At 40.0% G+C, this 24,588-nt stretch overlaps 1 protein-coding gene across 4 annotated transcripts in view; it reads right to left on the minus strand.

Moving 5' to 3' along the window:
• NFE2L2 (nuclear factor, erythroid 2 like 2) overlaps positions 1 to 15,530 on the minus strand; it is a 29,447-nt gene extending 13,917 nt beyond the window's left edge. The window contains exons 1-2 of one of the 4 annotated variants that reach the window (XM_037850438.1): positions 14,259 to 14,785; positions 4,571 to 4,688 (exon numbers count right to left, since the gene is read on the minus strand). In XM_037850438.1, coding sequence (XP_037706366.1) covers positions 4,571 to 4,688; positions 14,259 to 14,296 — 156 coding nt within the window. In that variant the 5' untranslated portion in view covers positions 14,297 to 14,785. The other 3 variants (XM_037850439.1, XM_037850442.1, XM_037850441.1) reach the window with 3 other exon arrangements.
• Positions 15,531 to 24,588: the final 9,058 nt, after the last annotated feature.

The following is a 24,588-nucleotide window of genomic DNA, read 5'->3' on the forward strand; positions in this document are numbered from 1 at the left end:
ACTTTGCTTATTTTCCCCCATTTCATATATTTTGCAAATGGTTCTATATCAGGACATAGAGTTGCCCCATTATTTTTAATGGCTGTACAGTATTTCATTATAAGAATGTACCATAATAATAATGTGATTTAATAATATAATAATTATTTAATGAGTCCCCCACTGATGAACTTTTAAGTTGTTTCTTGGCTTCTGCTATCAAAAATTATACTACAATGAATATCTTTATACATAAATCACTTCACAAATGAAGATAAATACTTAAAGGAAGAATTGTTGGGTCAAAAAGTACATGCATCTTTAATTCTGATAAATATTGCCAAAGAGCCCTACACCAAGGTTGTATCTTACCTTCCTACCAGAAATATCTATCTCCCCACTCTATTTCCTCATATCTTTTCAAACTTGTGTGGGTCCTTCACAGCTGGCATCATAATGGCATATGGCACTTAATAAACACAAATTGTTTGCACAAACTCTTGCATATTAAGCCCATAATCATTTCAAAATAGGGTCCTCTCATTATCTTGTAACAATAAAACTAAGGCTAAAGAAGAGAATCAACTTCATATGTAGAAGTGTCAGGTGGTCAGCAAACAGCATTTCTTTAACTACCAGTTGAAGCCTGTCCTTGCTCCTGCCACACTGACTTTGGGTTTAAAATGAGGAGCTGGCAGCATGTTTTCAGGAGAAAGAAATAGTTTCTGGTTCACTATAGTTGTTGGTGGTTGCTGCTGTTACATCAGTGTGCTACACGCAGTAAGAAAATAATATGATAAAACAGAGCTAATCTTTCATCAAATGATCTCAGACAATATAACTAAATAATAGACACATGAAATCAAGCTCTTAGTATTTTTCTCAAGGACAAAAGCTATGGGTCTGGTTGAAAAATCTCTGGCTCTGGGAAAGAACTCCTTAAATTAAAAAATGAAAGCCAGCTGTATGTAGTTTCCCAAAGTCAATATTCACACAGAGCGTGGGAATTATTTTCACGCTTTGAAAATATCACTACATTGCCCAACAAAAATACATGTTGAACTCCTAACTGATCATCATGTCCAATGGCAGGCACAGCACAAAAATGATTTTCCTCGCTACTTAAAATAATTTTTTAAAAAAAGGTATTTTCTTCAGTCTAGATCTGTTGGAAGTTTAAGTCCTTTGTACCTCTAATGCCCACTAAGTTTCCAATGTCAAATAAATCAGGATCCAAAGTGACAGAGTATAAACACCTGGTTCCAGTCCTCATCTGGGATCAAGTCACATCATTTTACAGTAACTTTTAGCCTCAGTTTGTTCATGTGCAAAAAGGTTGGGGTTGGGTTAGGTGACCTCTAAGGTCCCTTCTTCTAAATGCCTCTAGTTCTATGAAGTCCAAAATATAAGCCTGGGAACTAACTTTGAGTTTTTAAAAATAGGCTAATTCCAGTTCCCTGTAACAGATGCTCTAAAGCAGCACTGTCCGATAGAAAGAGAATGTGAGTTAAATATGTAATTTTAAATATTTTAGTAGAATCATAAAAAATAAGAAATAGGCGAATTTAGTGTTAATGATATATTTATCTAACCTGAGATATAAAAATTATTTTAACATGCAATCAACATTAAAAATTTATTAATGAGATAACAGAAATGATATACATACTCAATACACACATCTTACCCAACGCAATTAATATGAAATGTAGTCCTTCCAAAACAACTATGTATTTAACAGAAAAATATATTACACTGCTTCAGTTTTTAAATTTAAATAAAAATTAGCTGAAACAGAAAATTCAAATCCTAAATTGTATTAGCCACATTTCAAGTGCTCAAGAGACATAAGTGCCTTGGCTATGTTACTGGACAGGGCAGCTCTGCATGAGCCTACAGACAGACAAACTGAACCCTCTGAGCCTACAGACAAAGTGAGCCCTCTACATTCCCTAGGGGGAATTCTATTGAACTAAACTCTTTCATTTCGCAAAGCTACCTCTTTGAGGAGACATGGAATACACCGGGAATATTAACCCTTCCAAACTATTTATTTTGGAATATGTATATATTTATATATATACTGTTTATAATATACTGTTAGCAATTATTTGCAAAACACTATCTCTATGACCTGCAAGAGCTAATTTGGTTCTCAGTTACTGAGAGGGCTCCTATGGCTAAGTGGATCACCTTGCTCTGATTCAGCATGTTACGGTACAGACCCCATGCACTCACTGAGATGACTGCAAAGGTCAACTGAATGGGTAGAAATAAGGAACCTTAAGTGATAATACCGGGAGAGTACTATCTGTTCCAACCAAGGATATGAATTAATCCTGAGAGCTGAGAGAAATCTTTTAAAACAAGAGTTCAGAAATTGTATTTCAACTGATTTCGGACGTACATGTTTGAAGATGCACAAACCCACATGCTGCCAGTGGCCAGGCAGCAATTTGGATCTCTTAAAAAGGAAATATCACTAGAACCAATTTTTTGATAGATAAAATAAGCTTAGGCAGCCTAAGGATGAAGTACTAAAATCCTGTTAACCTGCAATTTTTCTTGAATGTATCGTATTTCATCCCCTTAAAATCAGTATAGGAATCTGCAGGACAGAAAGGAAAGAGTATCATTTTGTTTTTTTCTTTTCTTGGGTGAATACTGCTAATCATTCTGACTGGAAGCCAAGGATCAGACCAATACAGTTAAGAATTGAAGATAGTAAATCTATTTTAGAAAAGGGCAAAAACAGAGTAACTCCTATTGTGCCACCTTGCAGAAGGAAAGAATCTAACCTTGATGCAAAACAGCAACTTATGGCTGTTTTTTTTCCTCCTTTCATCAATGGAATGAATACACTGATGGATGAGTTTATGTTAAAACACTGGAACATCAGAAAGGAAAAGAGTGTGCAAAAGCTAGAGCACAAGCGGTTTCACAGCGGGTCCAACAGAAGCAGAAAATCCACTCCCCTCTTTAAAAATGAGACGTTTAAAAAATTCCTTTTAAATGGCTAACGGAAGTACAGTTTTAAATTATGATTACAGATCCTCAATATGTGTACTGATGCCAAACTGCCTAAGCCACTGTGAGAATACCTCATACCTAACTACAGCAGAGTCCCTGGTTGTCTGTCTCCGTGCCTCTGACCTGTTGCTCATCCAATTCACCTGCCATAATAATAACTTCCTATAGCTCACATGCCCTGTGCTTTCCAAATCCTTCTGTGGTTTCCAGATGTCTTGTATAAACTTGAAAGGCTTTCTGCAGCCTAGCCCCAGATTAACCTGTATTGATCCAATTTACTCTCCGACAGTCCAGCTTATGCTTGTACCATCTTCTGGGGTTCCATTTTTGCCAAATGAAACCCCACCACCTTAAAAAAAAAATCTCATTAAAACACCACCTCCTCCAGGATGCCTTCTCTGAGTTCTGCAGTTGGAAGTGGGTTTTCTCCTCTGTACTCTCATGGCACTGTCCTATACTACACACTAGCTTGTATTAAATACCAAGCTCCCCAAGGGCAGTAACATTTAAAGGGATTCTGATTAGGTAAGCTCCAGGCATGTGCTAGTCATGGTTACAAAAAAAGACTAAAATACAGTCCCTACCCTAGAGGACTACCCGAAGCAGAGGAGGTAGAGATATAAACTAATTTGTATTCATTATGATATGATGAAACATGACCTATATAATCCAGGTACACAAAGAGCAAGAGAATCGATTAATTGGGGGAAAGCAATTTGAAAAACAAATTTGCTGCATTTCTTGGATGATTAAAACAAATTCATGCCCTGAAAGATCCCTAGAGTTTGTAGATACCTAATATTTGTTGAATGAGTAAGATGCGTGGGGTTAAAGAGTTTTAATTACTTAAATAGCAAAAGGTACCATGCTTTATGTCACTTACAACCCACTACGAGGCACAGAAAATCAATTTAACCTCATTCACAGTAATAATTCTTCAAAATTAATCTTCAGGTACACTACTAAAAATAAAGTACCATATGTTAAGAACTATAAACACATAGACCTTCAAGCTAACACCAAAACTGCTTTTTTGAAAGAGCAAATGTGATTTATCTTCAAATATCCATTAAAGAATTTTGTGGTCTCAATAAATAACAATCAATCAATATAAACAGTGATTAAGTAGATTTTCTTAGTGGATACTAGTTATATCCTTCAAGCTGATGGTCGGAAAAACAAGAAAGTGGTCAATCTCACTTTCCCCCCATTTTCTAGACTTTTTCCCCTAAAGCATCAAGCCATTACCATTCTATTTCAACTTCTTCAGCTCTTCTACAGCTTCCTTTACTCTCTTACCTTGGTCCTCAGACCTCTTCCACAAATACCCAGTAGAAAAGGCAGTAAAGACCCAGAGAGATATGGCATATGGCTTTTAGCTTCATCTCCTTGAAAATTAAAAAAACAATAGTGTTTAATTTATCTTTTTATGACCACTACTTTGCAGCTGTAGGCCTGAGAAATGGTAAATATCAGCAGTAACAATTACCATATCAAATAATGTTGCTCTCTGTGTTAAAGGAACTGGACGAGACATTCTACCTGGGGAAATGAAATGTACCTGGTCCCTCTGGTTTCCAGAGCTTTCATCACTTTCCATGCTTTCTCCCCAATTCTGCCCTTGCATTTCAGAATGGAAGGTGTTAAGAAGCTGCCATCTGGGGAGATGGTGGACCTCCCTGCAAAGAACAAGGACAGCAGGAATATCCTGGCTTCAAATGATTCCTGGAAGTCGATGCACCACAGTGGGTCCACGGGGGCTGGTACCACCACCCAGGGGCATTTGGAATTATACAAGGGGTGGGGTTTGGGGTCAGGCAGGCTTTGGGATTGTCATGAGGACAGGAACAGTATGTAAAATATCCACCAGTAAGGAACAATCCTCACTCCAAAGAAAAGACTGGCCCCTGTGCCAACAGCACCCGCACTGATAAACAGAGTGAGCTCCCTGAAGGAGGGACCCTGTCTTATTAATCTGAGTAAAAAAGTCCTCATTCTTCAGCAGTTAGGGAAATGCTGATATTCATTAAGCAAGGAAAGAAAGGATAGAAAGGGCGGGAGGGAGGGAGGGGAGGACAGCAGACAGGGAAAGGGAAAGAGTCGGGATTATGGACATTCAGAATTCCTGCTCCGTCACCTGTGAGTGGTATGGCTCTGAACAAGTTATTTACCTCTTTGATTAGGTTTCCACGTCTGTGAAATGGAGATAACAGCCCCTCTCCATAGATTTATTGTCAAAATCAAATACGAGAACACGTCAGAGCCTATTACAGAGCTAGCAGATTTTCGGTAAATGTTAGTTTCTTTTCTCTTTTCTTCCCCACGAAATTGCCAGTTCTGTCTATATTCAGAAGTTTTTAACACCAAAGGGCTGGTTCTCTTCACATCATAGGAAGTGGGTTGGTAATATGAACCGAAATGAGACTTACTGGTTTCCTCGGTCTCCGTTATTATCTACTCCAGCACACACACGCTGGTGGCTGAAGCTTTATAGCACAATTGTACTGTTATCTAGAGAATTCTGGAAACCTGCGGCACAGGGTAAGAGTGTGAGCTCCCTAAGTCCCTGACTTCCAAGGGTCAGGCAAGGGCAGGAGGGTGATGAACGAGTTTCTATGTAGGGGCATCACTCCTACCCACATCTCTCTGGGGAGATAAGGTTTTATCAGGATAAATCTTTCTGAAACTCCCCTCCAAATTCAAAGCATAGAGGCCCCAGTCCTTCAGCAACACCAAAAGCATGCATATATAACCAATCTTGCCCAGGCATTCCAGGGGGCAGTCCAGGGAGCCCACAGAACCTAGTTACAACAATGGGAATAGTTATCTGAACTGGGAACTACCCTAATGGGGCTCCACTGACACCCCACTCTTGGGAGAGACTGCTAGGATTGCATTATGATTGAATTTGTCTGTGGTCACATACGTGAGCTCCTTAACTAAAAGGAATATATAACTGTGAAATGTTCTGTGGAAGTCAGAATCCATGGAGCACTGCAGTCTCACTCCCCTTGCCAATGGGAAACGAGTGAATCTCATGCTGTTGTATTGCACTTTCACATTCAAACAGGAGTGACAAGTGCCCAAGGGCAAATCACCAGGTCTCAGATTCCTAAAAAAGGAGTTTGTGGTTTGGAGAAAAGCACAAGAACTTTGAGGGTGAAAGAGGAACGGTTCCAATCCTGGCTACAGCTCTCACCAGCTCCGAGTGTGCTGCTCTTTCGCTGTTGGCTTCCAGATCTAGTCCCCATCCTCCCGCTGGCCCCGACCTAAGCTCCCTTGCCTACTGGCTTCTGGCTGCACTCCTCCAAGGAGTGGGGGAGGCCACTGGAAGGATCCTGGAGCGTAGGAGGGAGACCCCTTGCTCAGTGTTCCCAGCTTCCGAAGTAAAGCCAGCTTTGGAAGGGCAGGCCAGGTGCTGGAATTCTATTCCCATTTGCTCTCCAGCTCTAGGGGTGGCAGTGGCTTCCTGAGGTTGCCAACCTCTGTCTGTTTGGCTTCTCAGCTTTTCTATCACCTATGTAATCAATTTACTATATTAAATGTCCTCTCTTTGAAATATCTAGAGTGGTTTCTAGTTTTCTAATATGGACCCTGGTATGTTTCTTAACCTTTCCTAAGAGTTTTCTCAATAACCACAAAATCTACATTAACAGGGTTGTTCAAAGAACTAAAGTAATGTGCAGAAACACAGCACATGAAAATATTCAAAAAGGCTTTCTCTTTTCTCAGATGGAGAACACAGGTGCAGGCTGCAGGTTGAAGTATCACAGACTTAGGACACCCCAGGTAAAATGCTGGATCAATCAGAGGTTTTCCTCAGGAAGAGTCCAGCAAAGCTGTGTTCCTCCTGGGTTTGTTATTAGGAATCTCTCGGGCTACAGTATTCTTTTACCTTCCAACCCTCCTCCTTTTATCTCTAGAACCCTTTTCCCATGTGAAATATCATCTGCGATCTTCCCTCTTGGATTCACCCTCCTCACTCCAGTGCCTGGATCACAGTTTGGAAGCCAGTTTGGAAGCCATTGCCAGAGAATTCTCGCAAACATGCAGCCTGGTAAATAACTTTCTAGCAGAGGGTGAAATTCCATGTCTGGAGAACAAACCTGTGCCTTCAGGAAGGTCTTTAGTCCTGACCTCAGCCTGGGAACCAGTGCGAGAAGCACGCTGAGATGGGAGATGGGGAATGGGTGGCTACCACAAAGTAATCCAGTCCTGTTCTAGTCCTTTGTGGTTGGTTTTTCAAAGTATATTTTAATTATATTTTATTGAGAATTACCAAGAACAAAAACAACTTCTTCCATAACTGGCATTTTTTTTTTCTTATTGCAAGTAAAAAAACTGATAGCTTTTATTTTTTAGTGATTTTCATTTTCAGGATTTTAATGGTTAATATACATATAATTTTTTGCTAGATCAGAAATCCATGGTTCTTTAACACTCTCTAGACACAGCAGCAAGGTTCCCTGGTCCCCATACCACAATACAAACCAACAAAAAATACAGGTCTCAGCTGGCCCTCAACCATCTGAGGAAGTGCTACTGTTCAATAGGACCCATGGCACGTATTCTGTGCCTATTCTGCTCACAGAGGGCAAGAAGGTACCATATTTCTTTCCCCTTGTAATCTAACCCTTAGACAGAGTCCCAAATTCCAGGCCCTTTCTCTCACATGGACATTGGATGCCCACTACATCCTTGTAAAGAAGAGAAGGGGCATTCGTGGAAGAAATGATTCAAAAAGTTAAGGGAAACCATGTATTCCATATGGCCTAAATGTTAACACTGAAATCCTTCTGTTTTGAGGTTCTTTAAACATAGTATATATGTCATTCAGCATAAAACTCATAAGAACAAGTAAAAGAATAGGATACTACTTTTTAAATCTTAAAGTATTAGGAATATGTTAAAGGAATTTCAACTACTGAAGACTAGGGTTAGAAAAGCACCCAGCTTCCTGGAATGTGGCTAAATGCATCCCACCAAAGGGCAAAGGTCAGGGGCAAGACTGGAGATGGGTCACACAAGCTCTACCTGGCGACACTGGTTTGGGAGGCCGGGGCAGGCACAGAGGTGCCCACTCCCTTCTGGGCCTGTTCCCACCCTGTTTGCAAGGTGGCTTTGTAGGGCAGGGGCTAAGCCAGCTTCAAAGGCCTCACACTACACTCCCACTTCTCTCAAGTGGGACTGCCACATTGCCACATCTCCTCTCTCTCTCACACACACAGCTTGCAAACAGTTTGGAAACTAGCCCAAGTTTTCAAATATGTAAAAGAAGCAAACAAAAAAGTTCAGGTAAAGTACAAATGGTAGCCACTGTGATCAAGATTTAAAGTTTGATTTTATCAGGCAGGTATAGAGAACCAAAAATTGAGTTGCTAAAACACTCCTCAGAGATCTATTTTAAGCTTTTTTTTTTTTTTTTTTTTTTTTTTAATGGAAGAAGATAATCAGACCCAAGAATGCAGGGAACTTAGAAAGTTACAAGAAGTTCCAGCAGAGCTCAGAGCTTCCTAGCATAAGGCAGGGCTCCGGATTCCCTCACCTGCAAGCTCTGTCTTCCTTTAAAAACAGCTGGTCACCGAGGAAGAACCACCTATAATCTCCCTGTCTCCAGCATTCTGTTGCCACTGCCTTTTCTATGCTATCTCAAGCAGGTTATCAGGGCCATATTCCTGACAAAACACAGAGAAGTTCAACTGACTCATTTGGGGGAAAGCCTTTTGATGACCAAGTTATAACTCAAATCTCCATGAAGGAGTAAAGAGCTCTAGTTTTACTTACTGAATTTCAAACATACTCCAGGGTAACTTGAAATAGCATTTCCAGATTTAGCTGCTAATCTTAAAGCTGTGAAGGTTAGTGATCAAATAGAAAAACACTTAAATAATTTAGATAAGACATCCTAACTAGATCTTCTAAATCAATATATAAATAACTTCACTGGGTGCCTAGCACTGAGCTAGGGAACTGGTTCTCACGCTTGACAGCACTTTGGAATCTCCTTGGAAGCTGTAAAACATACTGATATCTGGGCCCCACCCCCAGAAATGCTGATTTAATGAGGAATGTGGCCTGGGCATCTATATTTCAAATACTGTTCGTGAGTCTACCAGAGAGCAAAGTTCGAGAACCACTGCTGTAGGGAACACAAAGAAATATGAAAAAGTGGAGACAACCCAAATGTCCATCAACTGATGAATATATAGCTAAAATGTGGCTTATCCATACAATGGAATTATTATTCGGCAATAAAAAGGAAAGAAGTCTGACACATCCTACAACATGGATGAACCTTGAAAACATTATGTTAAGTGAAAGAAGCCAGTCACAAAAGACCACATATTGAATGATTCCATGTATGTGAAATGTCCAGAATAGGAAAATCCATAGAGAAGTAAAATAGATTAGTGGTTGCCTAAGGCTGGCTGAGAGAGGGCTGGGGAAATGGGTAGTGACTGCTAATGGGTACAAGGTTTCTTTCTGGGATGATGAAAATGTTCTAAAGTTGCTTGTGGTGATGGTTGCACAACTCTGTGAATACATTAAACCACTAAACTGTACACTTTAAATGGGTGAATTATATGATATGTGAATAGTATCTCAATAAAACTGTTAGAAAAGCCTAAGTAGTCAGAAAATAAAAGCTACAGAAAGAGGCCTCAAAGCCAAAGCGATGCTGTTTTTCTTCTCTTACCCAATCATTCTCCTCTGATTTGAAAAAGCAACAGAGTACAGATCTCATCACTGTGCTCCCGATACTAGAGGTCTCAAAGTCTCAATTTCCAAGCTTGTGAAAAACGTATGATTACTCAGCATTGCCAAGGAATGTTTTGTAATCCTTCAGAATACAGGCTGTTGACAGATTATAATGACTCTCAAGAGTCAATTATCAACAGGGTCTTTGAAAGATGTACATGGTGCTCTAAATCCTTTCTAATGCCCTGGTTTTGTCTTTATTGTACTACACTTTGGGCCAAATAACCTCACATGCACGCACGGGCGCGCGCGCGCACACACACACACACAGACTTTGAAACACCAAACTTTGCAACACTCAATTATAGTACATAATACTTTTACTGTTGGGTAACAGTGCTTTCCACTCTGAGTTCCTAATATTCTTAATACTAAGAGTTATTGTGGCACTAGCTGGCATGTAGAAAACTCCAACTTCAGGTGGGGTAGGATATTTTTTGGCAGTCTTGTAACAAAACTTTTTTTTTTAGGAGGGGTGTTTAGTATAAGAACACTGTTCATATTTTTCCAATACTGACTGGGAATATAAATATAACACTCTTGAACACATTTTTGCCTTCACGCCACTATCAATTGAAGAAGCTTAAGCCTATACCATAAAGCCCCCATTTTTTTCCTTTTTCTCTTTAAACTTTTTGTTTTGACAGTTACAAAAATCATACAAACCCCACACAGAAAACTCCAAAGTATCCCCACCCCACCCTCAAATATCCAGATCTACCAATTTTAACATTTTGCCACATTTGCCATATCATTCTATTTATCCATTTATATATCAATCCATCATCCATCTACTTTCTAAACATTTGAGAAGACCGCACACATCATGCTCCTAGAACACATATACTTCTTAAGAACATAAGAAATTTAATATTGATATAAAGCTTATAGTCCATATTCCAAATTTTTCACATCCCAATGATGTTCTTTTTTCCCCACAAAATATCTTTACAACATTCTTACAAGGAAATAAATACAACATATCTTTACCATATCTTTACAATATGCAAAACACTGATCATTTCTGTTTTGTTCTCTTTTCATTCTATTCATTCCTTTCTATTATTTGTAAATAATGGTCATAATATAGTAGATTGATTTCATATTCCACTAATTTTTTTATTCAGTTTTATTGAGATATATTCATATACCAATCACCCACAGTGTACAATCAACTGTTCACAGTACCATCAATATTTGTGCATTCATCACAATTTTTGAACATTTTCCTTACTCAAAAAAAAAAAGGAAGAAGAATAAAAATAAAAAGGAATACCCCCATCCCAACCTATCTTTCATTTAATTTTGTTCCCATTTTTCTATTCATCTGTTCATACTCTGGATAAAGGGAGTACGATCCACAAGGCTTTCACAATCACAGTCACACCATGTAAGCTACATAGTTATACAACTAATGTTCTTTTGAGCCTTTTCTCCTCTATTATTGGATTCCATCCAGGATCGCGTATTACATTTCATTGTCATTGTCTCTATAAAGCCCTTTTAAATAAATGTTTGTTGGAGCTTTTTTTAAAAGGCAGGTGGCAATGAAATTTCAGTAACTCCTAGACATCAGATTATCAAAATATAAACTCTATTCTCCATCTTACGCTAAACTTAAATATATGTTTCTATAACTACAGGTGAAGAGAAGCAGGTTAAATACTGTATTTAGTAAACCTGTTCTCCTATCTCTGGTGTGCAGATTTCTGAAAACGTTCTGAAGTTGCTGGGCCAGGCATTTAAATACCCTGGATTTACTCTTGGGCAAATCACCCATTGGATCCTAAAAGTCCCACAAGCATACTTAACTCAGACAAATACAAGAATTCCAAATATAACTTGTTTAATGATAAGGACTAAGAAATCAAGTATTTTAATTTTGAAATTTACTATTCCCAAAGTTCCAAGTAAGCTTCAACCAGCCTTGAGCCCTTAAACTTGCTTCAATTTGTAAGTGCCAAAACAAGGGATTAGCATTTAATGTGAGCCAACAGGTTTCTGTTAGCTGTATTCAACTCAAATTCTCCCCCATTCTATCCATGTTCCTTCAACCTGGTTTAACCCTGTCTGTCCCACTCTTCACTATACCCTCACTACAAAATTTATTGTCGATCACTACTTCAAAATAAAAGTGTCACTGAATCGGAAAATATACCAACTAATAAGGCAAACAAAGGTAAACAAAAAATTCCTTTACTGCGAGATTTAACTAAGAAAAAGGAAAGCGATCTCTGGAAAATGGAAGGCAGAATCAAGGACACTGTTGAAATCCCAGGATTTTTAAAACTATTATTATGTTAGGAAATGGCTCTGCCTCTCTAAATTAAAACCACCTAGGCCTCTGTGTCTTCCTAAAAGGATCACATGCCTTAACTCCATTGGCTGTATTTACTCTCATTTTATTGCACAAGGTCTACCTCCTCCCTCACAGTTATCGAATCTTTTGGTAACTGGAAAAGATGCCTGCATTCATCTTTCAAATGCCTGCCTCTCTTTCCCCCAGTTTTTCTCAATTTATTCCTCTTTAAAGCATGAGCTCTCCTCTTGTTTAAAGTTTAACTACTACTGGTCTAGTCCTGAAGTGTTTAAGAGCCACTGGCATCAGACTGCCTAGGTTTGAATCCTACCTCCGCCACTCAGCTGCTGGGTCACCTTAAGCAAGACTCTTAGCCTCTCTTTGCCTCCTTCCTCACCTACAAAAAGAAGGTAATAGTATTCCCCATGGGGTGACGATGCAACTAGGCACACGAAGCAATTAGCACACAGCCTGGCACACTAGAAGTACCCCACAACTCGTACCAATAATCAGTTTAGTGCCAAATTCTTTCTGCACTGAAGAGTTTGCACTGAAAAATGTTAACCTAGGTTCCAGGAAAAACTAAAAAGGAAATACTATTTACATAAAAATCCCCTTTAAATGTGTCAAAGCCAGGACAGAGGAAATTCCCAGAAAAAAATGTACATATAGTCCACAGAAGGTTCCTTTTCTCACACTGCTTTGTAGGTATATTCATCCCGAATAAAAATAAATATTAAAAAGATAAAATATTTGGCTTTCAAGTCTTCCTGGTATTCCTAAAGAAAGAAACTTTTTTCTTCAGTATTGTTTATGAGAACCCAAGTTAGTGAGAAAGAAAGATTTCAAAATGGCCCAAAGTTATTTTAATGCAAAAAGACTTACATGAGTTGTGCATTTATCCTCCTACACAATGCTTCCCCACGCTCTCAAGAGATTTTTCAACTATCTAAAAAGTCAAGTTGTTCTTTGCTTAACATTCATTCAGAAGATAAAGAGGCCTGTCCTATTTTTCTCTCTGACTTTTAAAAAGAATCTTATCCATCAAATTCAAGATCAACTTCATCCCTCATCCACAAAAGTACTTTACCTCTCTAAGACACCCTTGAAAAGAGTAAATGGATGGTTCCTTCCCCTAATGGAGATACAGAATCTAAGGCTCTCTTTGCTGCCCTGTTTATCCACATCCTCCCTCACACAGTGGGCATGACAGACTGTATCCCAGGACCACTTCACACCTGGAGACTTTCTTGGACAAAAGGCCAGAGTACACCTTTGACTCTTTAAATCTTTCTGGACTGCAAAAAAAATAATAATAATAATTTAATATGAATTTATTTTATAGTTACAGAAATGAAATCAATTCTAAAATTTACTCCATTTTTTTCATCGCCTTCAAATATGCAAATTGTTTCTGATTACAAAGGCAGAAAAGCAGCTATCTTACCAAACATTAACAGCCAAATTCACTATTTAAAAGAGAAAGCAGGACATATGCCATATGCACTTTTGTATATGGAATGTTAAATTACACAATAAAACGAGAAAAAAAAGACGGCTCTAGAGTACAATTTCTGAATTCAGGAAAACTAAAATCCATTAGCATCTACAAGCTTTGGTCAAACAAGCATTCCTACAAATTACTCTTGAACAGCAACTAAACAGTAAAGTACAAATTACTTCTTTATACTAGTGGGAACCAGAAAAATACAATCCCAGTCATTACTAAGGGAAAGTCCAAGATAACTTTAAAGAAAACAACAGCACAATGAATACACCTTCAATAACTCAAAAGCTTTACATCAGAGTTTCAGGATTAGACTTCAAGTTTACATTTAAGAGCATAAACAAATTATCACCACCTGTCAAGTTACACATCGCCTTGAACCATTTTTTTTTGTAAAACCCTAATAGATAAATATCTACTACTTTTAAAAGTTCCTACAAAGTATGAAATGAAACTTGTTTTCACTTTTATAACAATTTACAGAACTTGTTAGCAAAGCATTATGAAAACAGAGGTATCCCACCCTCTGCCCTTGCAAAAGAGGCAACACGCTAAGAAATCGAGGCAAATTCTCAAACAGAAAAGAAAAAATACATAAAGCACCCAAGGGGGGAATGATAGCTGAATGCAAAAAACATTAGCCTAAAAGCAACAGAAATTCTAATCTACAGTCGCAACTCTTACCCTTTAACGCACAGAACAGAAAATCCTCCCTTAAACATTTTGGGATTGCAATTCTGAAATGCTAAATCCAAAGACAAAGCCGCCCTGGGGAAAATAACAATTGCGCAAGAGATCAACAGCTCCAACTTGTCCCTTGGCCGCGGCGAGGTTTGCACGCTATAAAGCAGGAAAGGGCCAACCGAGGGACGCCGTGACAGCCAACCGGCCACTGTCAAGCACGCCGCAGCCACGCTCGCGACGCGCGCCACCAGGAGGCACCGCGCGGGAACCAAAAGTCCCGGGCGCCGCGAACTCGGACTTCAGAGTCCGCCCCACGCCGGCACTTCCCGCGGCGCCGCGAGGGGCCGACGGGTCGGGTTCTGAACCCGGGATCCCAAACCTCTGCCAGGGCCGAAGGAAGCGCGTGGGGCCGGATCCTGCCACAGCACGTCGGGGCGTCGGAGAACGATGGGCACTTCAGGACCTCCTCCCTCCCCAGGGGGATGGGCTTTCTAGCTCAAATCTGCCGAAGACTGAGTTGACGGAGTGACCGATTACTTTGCAAAGAAGCACCCATAGACAGCCCAACGGGCTGGGCGTGCCGCAAGACAGCTCGCGCCTGCGAAGGTCTGGTGACCTGAGGCGGTGGCCGAGGAGGGGCTCTGAGTCCACTCCGGCAAAGACCTCAGCTCCCCCGAGAGTGGCCCCGTGACTAGGCACATTTTTGCCGGCTCCGAGGCGGGGGAGCAGCGCAGCAACGGAAGGGCCGGGCCGCGCCGGCTCAGACCGCGGACGTCCACCCCCTTCTGTTGTGTAGCCTCTGGGCAGCTCAAACTCCGGGGGCCGACCCGGGGTTCTCGCGTCCCAACTCCGGGCAGCGAAGACGCAGCAGGTGACGCCTCCCAGCCCCTTCCGCCCCAGACGCCTTCGGTTGCTGGGAGCTCGCTGACTGTCGGGTCACCCCGCCTCGCCTCCACTCCCTCGCGCCCCCTTGGGCCCCCGCTCCCCTCTCCCGGCTTCAATTCTCGGCTGCTGCAGTCCCGGCTCCGGCCACAGACGGGAGGAGAAGCGCTGGCGACTGCCCCTCTCGGACGCGACCCCTGCCCGCCCCTGCCCGGTCCCCTGCATCTCCTGGGGAACCCGAGGGCAGGGACAGCACCTGCTGGGACTGCAGTCCCGGTGGCGGCAGCTCCAAGTCCATCATGCTTTAGCTGGGGATCGTGCGTTGGGGCTCCCCGACGACAGCCCTGTCCCGGCTGCCGAGGCGCGGCGTGGACAGGGCAGCAGTGGCGGCGAATCCTCCCGGCTGCCCGGCACTCGCTGCTCGGCGACTCGCCCTGAGTCGCCAGCGGTGCTCTTGCCCCGCTCCGCCTCCCGCCCCTCCGAAGGCGGGGCAAGAGTCGGGGCCCTTCCTTCCCCAGCTTGCGGTGCGAGCAGAGCCTGCGAAAATTCCCCACCCCCGCCCCGGCTGACGCAAGAGCTTGCATTCCGGGCGCCGGAAGGGCCGCGGGCCGGGGTCCCTGTGGGCGGCCGGTGAGAGGAGGCTCCTGGGTCCCCGCGCCCAGTTTGCCCTCCCCTCAAATAAAACCAGCGCTTTCCACCCTGGAGATTGAGTTGTTTGCCGAAGGTCGCTCGGGTTGGGCGCTTTGAGAAGTTTAAACAGTTGTAACAAACACACCCGGAGAACAGGCAAAGGCGCTGGTATCGGATCTGCGCCTCCCTGATTTGAAGCTGCAGAACCTTGCCCTGCTTTATCACACCCCACCGCCTGAGAGTGGCGCCAGCCTGGGGGGGGGGGGCGGGGGTAAAAGTCTGGGACCTAGGCCGTGCGCACGGCGAATTGCCTTCTTGCCCTCGGTTTCCGCCGGGGCTGAGGCCAGTGGGCCCTGCCCTGGGGAGGTGTGGACAGCGCCGGGAGTTGGTGCGCGCAGTCACCCTGAACGCCCTCTGCGTACTCCCACGCGCTCGCGCTCTTGATAGGATCAGATTGCCAAGGTCAAATGGAAAAGTCTCTTTTGGTCAGCGAGTGGTCAGTATTGCCCACCAAGAGCTGGGAAAAAAATGAGAACTCCACGAGCTTTGTTTTCCCACCAAAGCGCACACACCACAGATGGTGTGATACCACAACATGCTAAAATCCTTAAGTTTCTTTTCCACTTATCACAGTATAGTTAAGACGAAAAGGAAAAGTTTCAAAACCGGGTTGTATAGAATGGGCCTGCTTTTAAAAAACATGTGCCTAGAAAAAAAAAGAAGGATGTTCACCAAAATATTAATAAACGTGGGATGATGAACGATTTTTATCTTTCTCTTTATTAGTTTATGTATGCTTTAAATCTACAACGAATATGTGTTACTTTTTACATTAAAAAACAATTATTTAAAAATTAATCATTACCCACAGAAAACTTTTAAGTATTTGAAAACAGGAATATTGTGAAGTCTTGTAAGCTATAAAACAGAATAGAGAAATGTTATTTTTTTTTCTCTTATGTATTAACAATCTTTCTAATTCTTTAACAAGTCTAGTTTTCGGTTTCTAGATTCTAGGAATTATTCAAAACTAGGTGAAGTAGATAGTGCTGGCAGTAGTTTACTATTTCATTCAAAAACCTGTCTCTCTCCTCCCCAATAAACTGCAAAGAGCTTATTTTTTTCTTGGTTGCATAATTTGACACTCCCCTGATTTACCTGTAAATTATATCTTCAAATATTCCTTGAGATAAGTGAAGCCTAAATTAATTACTTGTAATTGAAGCAAGCTTCTTCAGCCTGAATTAAACCCATTCAGCTGTGATGTGAAAAGCCTGCAAAATGATCTGCACACTGAAAACAAGTTTGGGAGAAATTATTTACAAAGAACTTGACATGAAATATGCAGAGACATCATAATGAAATGACATTTCTGCATCACAGAAGGAGACGAGTATATTGGTAACAATTCAAGTTTACTTATGAAAACTGCTACATCAGAGAAGGTAGACAAAGACTCTAGAAGGTAGGAGAGACACAAGTCATATATGACATGGTTGCTGCCCTCAAGGAGTTTATAAAGTATTTGATATTTCCTTGTTAAGCAACAAGAGTTCCATTGAGTTTAGACTGTAAAACCCTTGGCTTTTACAAAACTGCAATTTGCTAGGAGTATATTATTTCAGGCACCTGCAGAGTACATATTTTCAAAGGGAGGAGAACAACATGGTAAAGTCTGAACATGTTTGAGAAATATAAACATTAAGGAAAAGCCGTTTGGCATTGAATGGTGGTTCCGCAGAAGAAAAGGGAATCCCAATCTCAGACCACTCATGTCAAAGAGGAACACTGAAAAGAAGATTGTCTCCATGAGAGAGCCTCAGCCCTTGCTTTGCCCTCTAAACCTGCAAACTGTGCTATGGGGGTGCAGATACTACCTGTTGGGAGACTCCAGGGAAGCAGGAAAGAGGAGGTGCTGTTTTTTCTCATCTGTCCAGGTGCCATGGGAGCCCTTTTTACCTCCAGCCTCTTCTAGCCTACTGTTTTACTTTTTCTCCCAATTGGTTTTACAATCTACTGACCCTTGTATATTTCCATTGATGTCTGAATTCTTTTCTGTCTTTGGAAAGACAGCTCTCCATATTTGCTTGCAATATGTCAGAATTGTAACACCGTATTCTAGAATTCTTATTAAAAAAAGCATTATCAAGTAAGCCTTCTGAGTGCACAAATTTTGGATAAAGCATATACATTGACCATTTGTTCCATCTTCTTCTCCATGCTCTAATCTGCCAAGTTGGAGGCCCTAAAAAGTACCTACTGTTTCAAAGTCCTCTATCACCTTGCGGCCTTTTCCTTCTTGATTCCTCTCAATTGCACTCCCTGTTTGAGCCAGGAAATATTCAGAAACTCTTGGAATTATAGTTGAAATTCTACTTTGTCCAGCTTACAGTTGAAGTGTATGGGATAGCTAGTTTCCAAAGATGGCATCCAATGAACCAACCCTCCTGATTTTGATGTGGTTGTGTCGTTCCTCCCACTTCAAATGAAGGCTGGCCCTCTGACTTGCTTTAGCTTATGGAAGGAGGCTGGAAGTGACACCGTGCCAGATCAGGCTTAAGCCTTAGAAGGCCTGGTAGCTTTCAATTTTACTCTCTTGGAAGTCAGGCATCATGTAAGAATAGAGAGAGAAACTATAGGGAGAAGGAGACTCCAAGTGCAGAAAGAGTCTACATGAACCAAGGCACCAAATACATCAATGAAGTCAAGACCCCAGAGGACTATTTAACTACCATTGCTTGAGAGACTCCAAGTAAGACCAGTAGAAGACTGCCTAGCCAGACCAGTCAACCCAAAGAATTGTGAAAGATGATAATAAATTGTTTTTAGCCACTGAATTTTGGGGTGGGTTGTTTCACAGCAATCAATAATCCAACCGGTATATATTGAATATGAAAGGCAGGACTCTACTGGCTACTTTTTGTTTGTTAACCTTCACTGGGATCACATATGGGGACTATAGTTGCAATTTAATAGGGTCTCAACCCTCCGAAGCTAATTGACCTCCTTGGGAATAAAGAAGGTAGTTTTCCAGTAATATATACTTGTTTCTCCATACAAACTAAATCAGCTGATCACATCATGCACCAATTTCCATACCATTAAATAGAGGATGATGAAATATTTCCCTTATCAAAATACAGTTAAGGAACAGATACGTCATCGGTTAAGTAGATGGAGGCATAAATGCATACAGAAACTCTGGCCCTGACATGACTTCATTTATACCAGTTATGTAAGATACTTGCTGAATATCTGATTAGGGATTTTGAACTTGAGAAGTACCTGCCCACTGAATAAACTGAACTCTAGTACAGCAGTGTTCAAAATAATTGATGTATTAATTTCCAAACACACCTCATTATGCAAACTACTGGAACAAAGAGCTGTATATCTACAAAGCCAGTTTTTTTTTTTTTTTCACTTTTTTTTTATCATCATTTTATTGAGATATATTCACATACCACGCAGTCATACAAAACAAATTGTACTTTCGATTGTTTACAGTACCATTACATAGTTGTACATTCATCACCTAAATCAATCCCTGACACCTTCATTAGCACACACACAAAAATAACAAGAATAATAATTAGAGTGAAAAAGAGCAATTGAAGTAAAAAAGAACACTAGGTACCTTTGTCTGTTTGTTTGCTTCCCCTACTTTTCTACACATCCATCCATAAACTAGACAAAGTGGAGTTTGGTCCTTATGGCATTCCCAATCCCACTGTCACCCCTCATAAGCTACATTTTTATACAACTGTCTTCGAGATTCATGGGTTCTGGGTTGTAGTTTAATAGTTTCAGGTATCCACCACCAGCTACCCCAATTCTTTAGAACCTAAAAAAGGTTGTCTAAAGTGTGCGTAAGAGTGCCCACCAGAGTGATCTCTCGGCTCGTTTTGGAATCTCTCTGCCACTGAAGCTTATTTCATTTCCTTTCACATCCCCCTTTTGGTCAAGAAGATGTTCTCCATCCCACGATGCCGGGTCTACATTCCTCCCCGGGAGTCATATTCCACGTTGCCAGGGAGATTCACTTCCCTGGGTGTCTGATCCCACGTAGGGGGGAGGGCAGTGATTTCACCTTTCAAGTTGGCTTAGCCAGAGAGAGAGGGCCACATCTGAGCAACAAAGAGGCATTCAGGAGGAGACTCTTAGGCACAAATACAGGGAGGCCTAGCCTCTCTACAAAGCCAGTTTTAACTCATGTAGTTTCCTATTCATAAATAGTGTCCTGAAGGAACAGCAATGCAGCCAGTAAAGGGGGAACACCGGAAGTTTAAAAGAATGCTTCTGAATTGTATGTGTTTTATACCTATATGAATACACTTTAATAGGAAAAAGACTGAAAGTACATGCTCCAAAATGTTAACCATCATTTTTCGGATTAGTTGGATTACTGGTGATTTTATTTTCTTCATTTGTGCCTGTCTGTATTTTCTAAAATGAATAGATATTACTTTTATAATAAGAAGAAAAAAATTGGGGTGGGAGGTTGAGGGACAAGCATTTGCATTTCTCCCAAGGCATAGGATCCATTTCATTTTCAAATGGAATTTTAACCACAAGACTTGCAAATCTTTTCATTCCATATTTACTTAAGTGGAGCCTGGAGAATATAACAACATCTTTAAGTGTAGTGTGGTAAGGGTCTAAAGATCTTTTTTTCTTTCAATCCACTGCTTTATTTTCAAAGCTTCACTTAGCAGTATAAGAATACCCAGATGATGATGGAATTTTAAAAATATGTTTTAATAGGAAAGTTATGGGTTAACGGAAAAATCATGCATAAAATACAGAGTTCTCATATACCACCCTATTATTAACACCTTGCATTAGTGTTGTATGTTTGTTACACTTCATGAAAGAACATTTTTATAGTTGTACTATTAACCATAGTTTACTGTTTACAAAAGGGTTCACGTTTGTGTTATAAAGTCCTATGTATTTTTTAAAATTTTTATTCTAGTAACACACATACAACCCAAAATTTCTCCTTTTAACCACATTCACCTATATAATTCAGTGCTGTTAATTACATTCCCAATGTTGTGTTACCATCACCACCATCCATTACCAAAAGTTTACTATCAACCCAAATAGAAACGCTGTACATTTAAGCATTAACTTCCCATTCCCTACCTCCACCCTGGCCCCTGGTAACCTATATTCTAGATTCTGACTGTAAATTTGCTTATTCTAATTATCTTCAGTGAGATCATACAATATTTGTCCTTTTATATCTGGCTTATTTCATGCAACATGGTATCTTCAGGGTTCATGCATGTTGTCACATGTATCAGAACTTCATTCCTTTTTATAGCTGATTAATATTCCATTGTATGTATATACCACATTTTATTTACCCATTATCTGCTCATGGACATCTGGGTTGCTTCCACTTTTGGCAACTGTGAATAGTACCTGCCATGAACATTGGTATGCAAATATCTGAGTCCCTGTTTCAAATCTTTTGGGCATATACCTAGAAGTGGGATTACCAGTCATATGGTCATTCTACACCTAACTGTACAAGGAACTGCCAAACTTGGAAGACTGAATTTTGCAAGTACATTGAGTGAAATTTAACTCAGCTTTGGAGTGATTTGCAAAGGTACCCATAAATAACATTACTATATGGGGAAAATAAGGCACAGAACACTTATGCCTGGAGCTATGGATGGAAGACCAGTTACCAAATATTAATTATGAGGTGTGGGATATCAGATAATTTTCACTTTCATTTTTGTAGTTTTTGGTACTGCTCAATTTTTACAGTAAGCACTTTTACAATTAGGAAAAATTGGATAAATAAAAAGTAGACTTCAGTGAATGGAAAACCAGAACATTCTCATAGACAAACCTGGCAGACAAACTCTGTAACACTCTCTGAGGCTGAGCAATGGAAAAGGGAAGTCAGATTTGCCAAGATATTTGTCTCCTGGCATTTGCTGTTCTGTGGACTCTCATTTTTCCCTTTAAGTATATGTAGAGATCTTCAGGTTCTAGAAGGCAAGTAGGTTTGTTTTACTTTGCCAACTCTGACTGATTGATAGTGACTGCCTACACTGCTTTGCTAACAAGAATTCAGAAGCAGCTTCCCAATTTGGTAGAGAAAAGTTCAATGATGGATTAATTAGGTCTGTCATGGGCACAGACTGTCTGCCATGGGCCCAGTGTCATCTATCAAGTGTTTCCCCTTCCTGCTCTAGTCCAACCCTCTGATTTAATATTTGAGAAAACTGAGGAGAGAAGTGGTTACCAGAACAGACCAAATTATTGGCAGACCCAAAATAGAACATTTCCTGACTACTGGTATTATAGTCTTCCCACGCTACAAATTGACTGAGACATTGAAGGTAAATCTAGCACAGAGCCAGTCCTAAAGTTTCAGGTGTCAATTTTATTTACTTCTAAGTGTATTATTTTTGGAGGGCATTGATAATCCAATATATTAATGATAATAATTATTGTATATACTCGATAAACATTTCCTACATATCAGGAAAATGGGATTAGGCCCAATTATAAATCAGAAGGCTACAAAACAATTAAATGATTTGCTCAAAACTCAAGAAAATTACTATATGAAAATGGCTGGTTCAAAAGCCCAGATTCAGTCCACTCTAGGTCATGTCTGTAGAGTCCTCTGGTTTGTGCTGCATTTACTGAGAGTACTTACAGCAAAGCTCCCTGAAGGCTACATTTTTCCACGTTCTGTTTAATTAATTCCCCATGGACAGTATGGTAAAGTATTTTTCACTAGAGAGAAAGCTTGCAAACAAATATGAAAACAGGATTTCTGCATTTAAGAACCTCAAGATGAAGGGTGGGGAGAAGCTAACTGAGTTGCTTTCAACTTTGAATTCTCTACTTAATGACAGGGTTTTATTTTTCTGTTTTTAATGAAAAAGTCTAAGAACAAGATATAAGCTGACAAGAATATAAGCTAGTGCAACCCCTGCAATTCTTCCAATGAATTAAATTCCTTAAGTAATGTGCTTCCAAAAAACTTGACAAGCAGGTAACTTTAATGGCATGGAAAAGTCCATAAATTTGTTTAATAACCAGTTAAGTACCAGTTACTGGTACCAGTAACCAGATTAACAACCAGTCAATTTATTTCCTAGTTAGATTCAGGTACCTGTTCACTATATCCTCTCTCTTCTACTGAAAAATAGAATACTTCAGTCTTTGGGGTTCATAAACTTTCAAAAGTTTGTGATGGTAAATACATGAATTCACTTGCCTTTTTTCCTGCCAACATTTATTGTGCTCTTACTGTGTATCATAACCCTAATTTTTAGATTTTTTATTTCCCTAAAAAAAATTAGGGATACTAATAACAACGATAATGAAAGCAACAAATATTTATTGAGTGTTAATGATGGCCATGCACTTTATATGAATTATTTCATTTAATCCTCCGAGAAAACTAACAACATAGATACATTATCATCCCTCTTTAGAGATGAAGAAACTGAGGCATAGAGAGCCTACATAATTTTTATCTCAGGTCAAGCGGTTAGTAAGTAGTGGGGCAGGTCATCCTGACTCCAATGTTCTTAAGCATGAAGATATGCTACCTCCCATGGATGTTTCAGAAAATGGCAAGGGTTAATTAGGGAATTGGGGTAGACATATTTTCTGAAATGTTTTGCCAAAAAATATCCAGGCAATTTATTCATTTAAAAAACAACAGTTGAATACTTAGTGAGGGGTACCATGCTGGAGGTTTGAGGGAAGATTAAGATGAGTTAAACATGGATTCTGCCTCAAGGTCCTTACAGTCCAATAATAAAACATCCTAACTGCCCACAAGCTAGGAAGTGGTGAATGCCACAGAAAGGTAGGCAGTTGATCTACCCAACGTAAAGGCAGAGGGTTTCTCTTTTATTTTTTTGAAAAGTTGGCACAGTGTTTTTAAAAATTATTTGTTATAATGATAAACAGTTAACTACACAACTTTAAGGCATATAATTTGATATGTTTTATATTTACACCCATTAAACCATCACCACAATCAAGATTACAACCATATTTATCTCCCCCAAAAGTGTCCTTGTGCCTCATTTTAATCCTGCTCTTCCCTGCCCACCCCACCCCCATTCTACCCCCAGGCAACAACTGATCTACTTTCTGTAGCTATGGATTAATTTGCATGTTCTTGGATATATCAAAAATGGGACCATACAATGTGTACTCTTTTTTGTCTGTCTTCTTCACTCAGCATAACTGAGATTCATCTGTGTTGTTACATATATCAATAATTCATTAATTTTTATTGTTGAGTAGTACTGTATTCCATAATATGGATATACCACAGTTTGTTTATTCACTCATCTGTTGATAGACATTCAGGTTGTTTCCAGTTTTTAGCTATCACAAGTGAAGCTGCTATGAATATTCAGATTCAAGTCTTTGTATGGACATTATATTTTCATTTCTTTTGGGTAAAAACATAGAAGTAGAGTGGGTCATATTGTAGACATATGTTTAACTTTATAAGAAACTGCCAGACATTTTAATGGGGGTGTGTGTGTGTATAATTATATATCATTGTGGTTTTAATTTGCATTTCCCTAATGACTAATGATGTTGAGCATTTTTCACAGCATGACAGTTTTAATGTGTAATGTTATTTATATATTGACTGAGAGGAGGGTGATGCATCCCAACAATGTGCTTCATTGTTACCAGCTGCTGTTAGTTATAGAGAAAATTGATGAGTTATGGTAAGGAAAGATCATTAGCTAAAATGACATAAAAGTTCAAGAAAATGTAAAATATGAACCTTATTTCAAATTTGAGT

The sequence above is a fragment of the Choloepus didactylus genome, chromosome 9 (genome assembly GCF_015220235.1).
Source record: "Choloepus didactylus isolate mChoDid1 chromosome 9, mChoDid1.pri, whole genome shotgun sequence".
NCBI classification, from domain to species: Eukaryota; Metazoa; Chordata; class Mammalia; order Pilosa; family Megalonychidae; genus Choloepus; species Choloepus didactylus.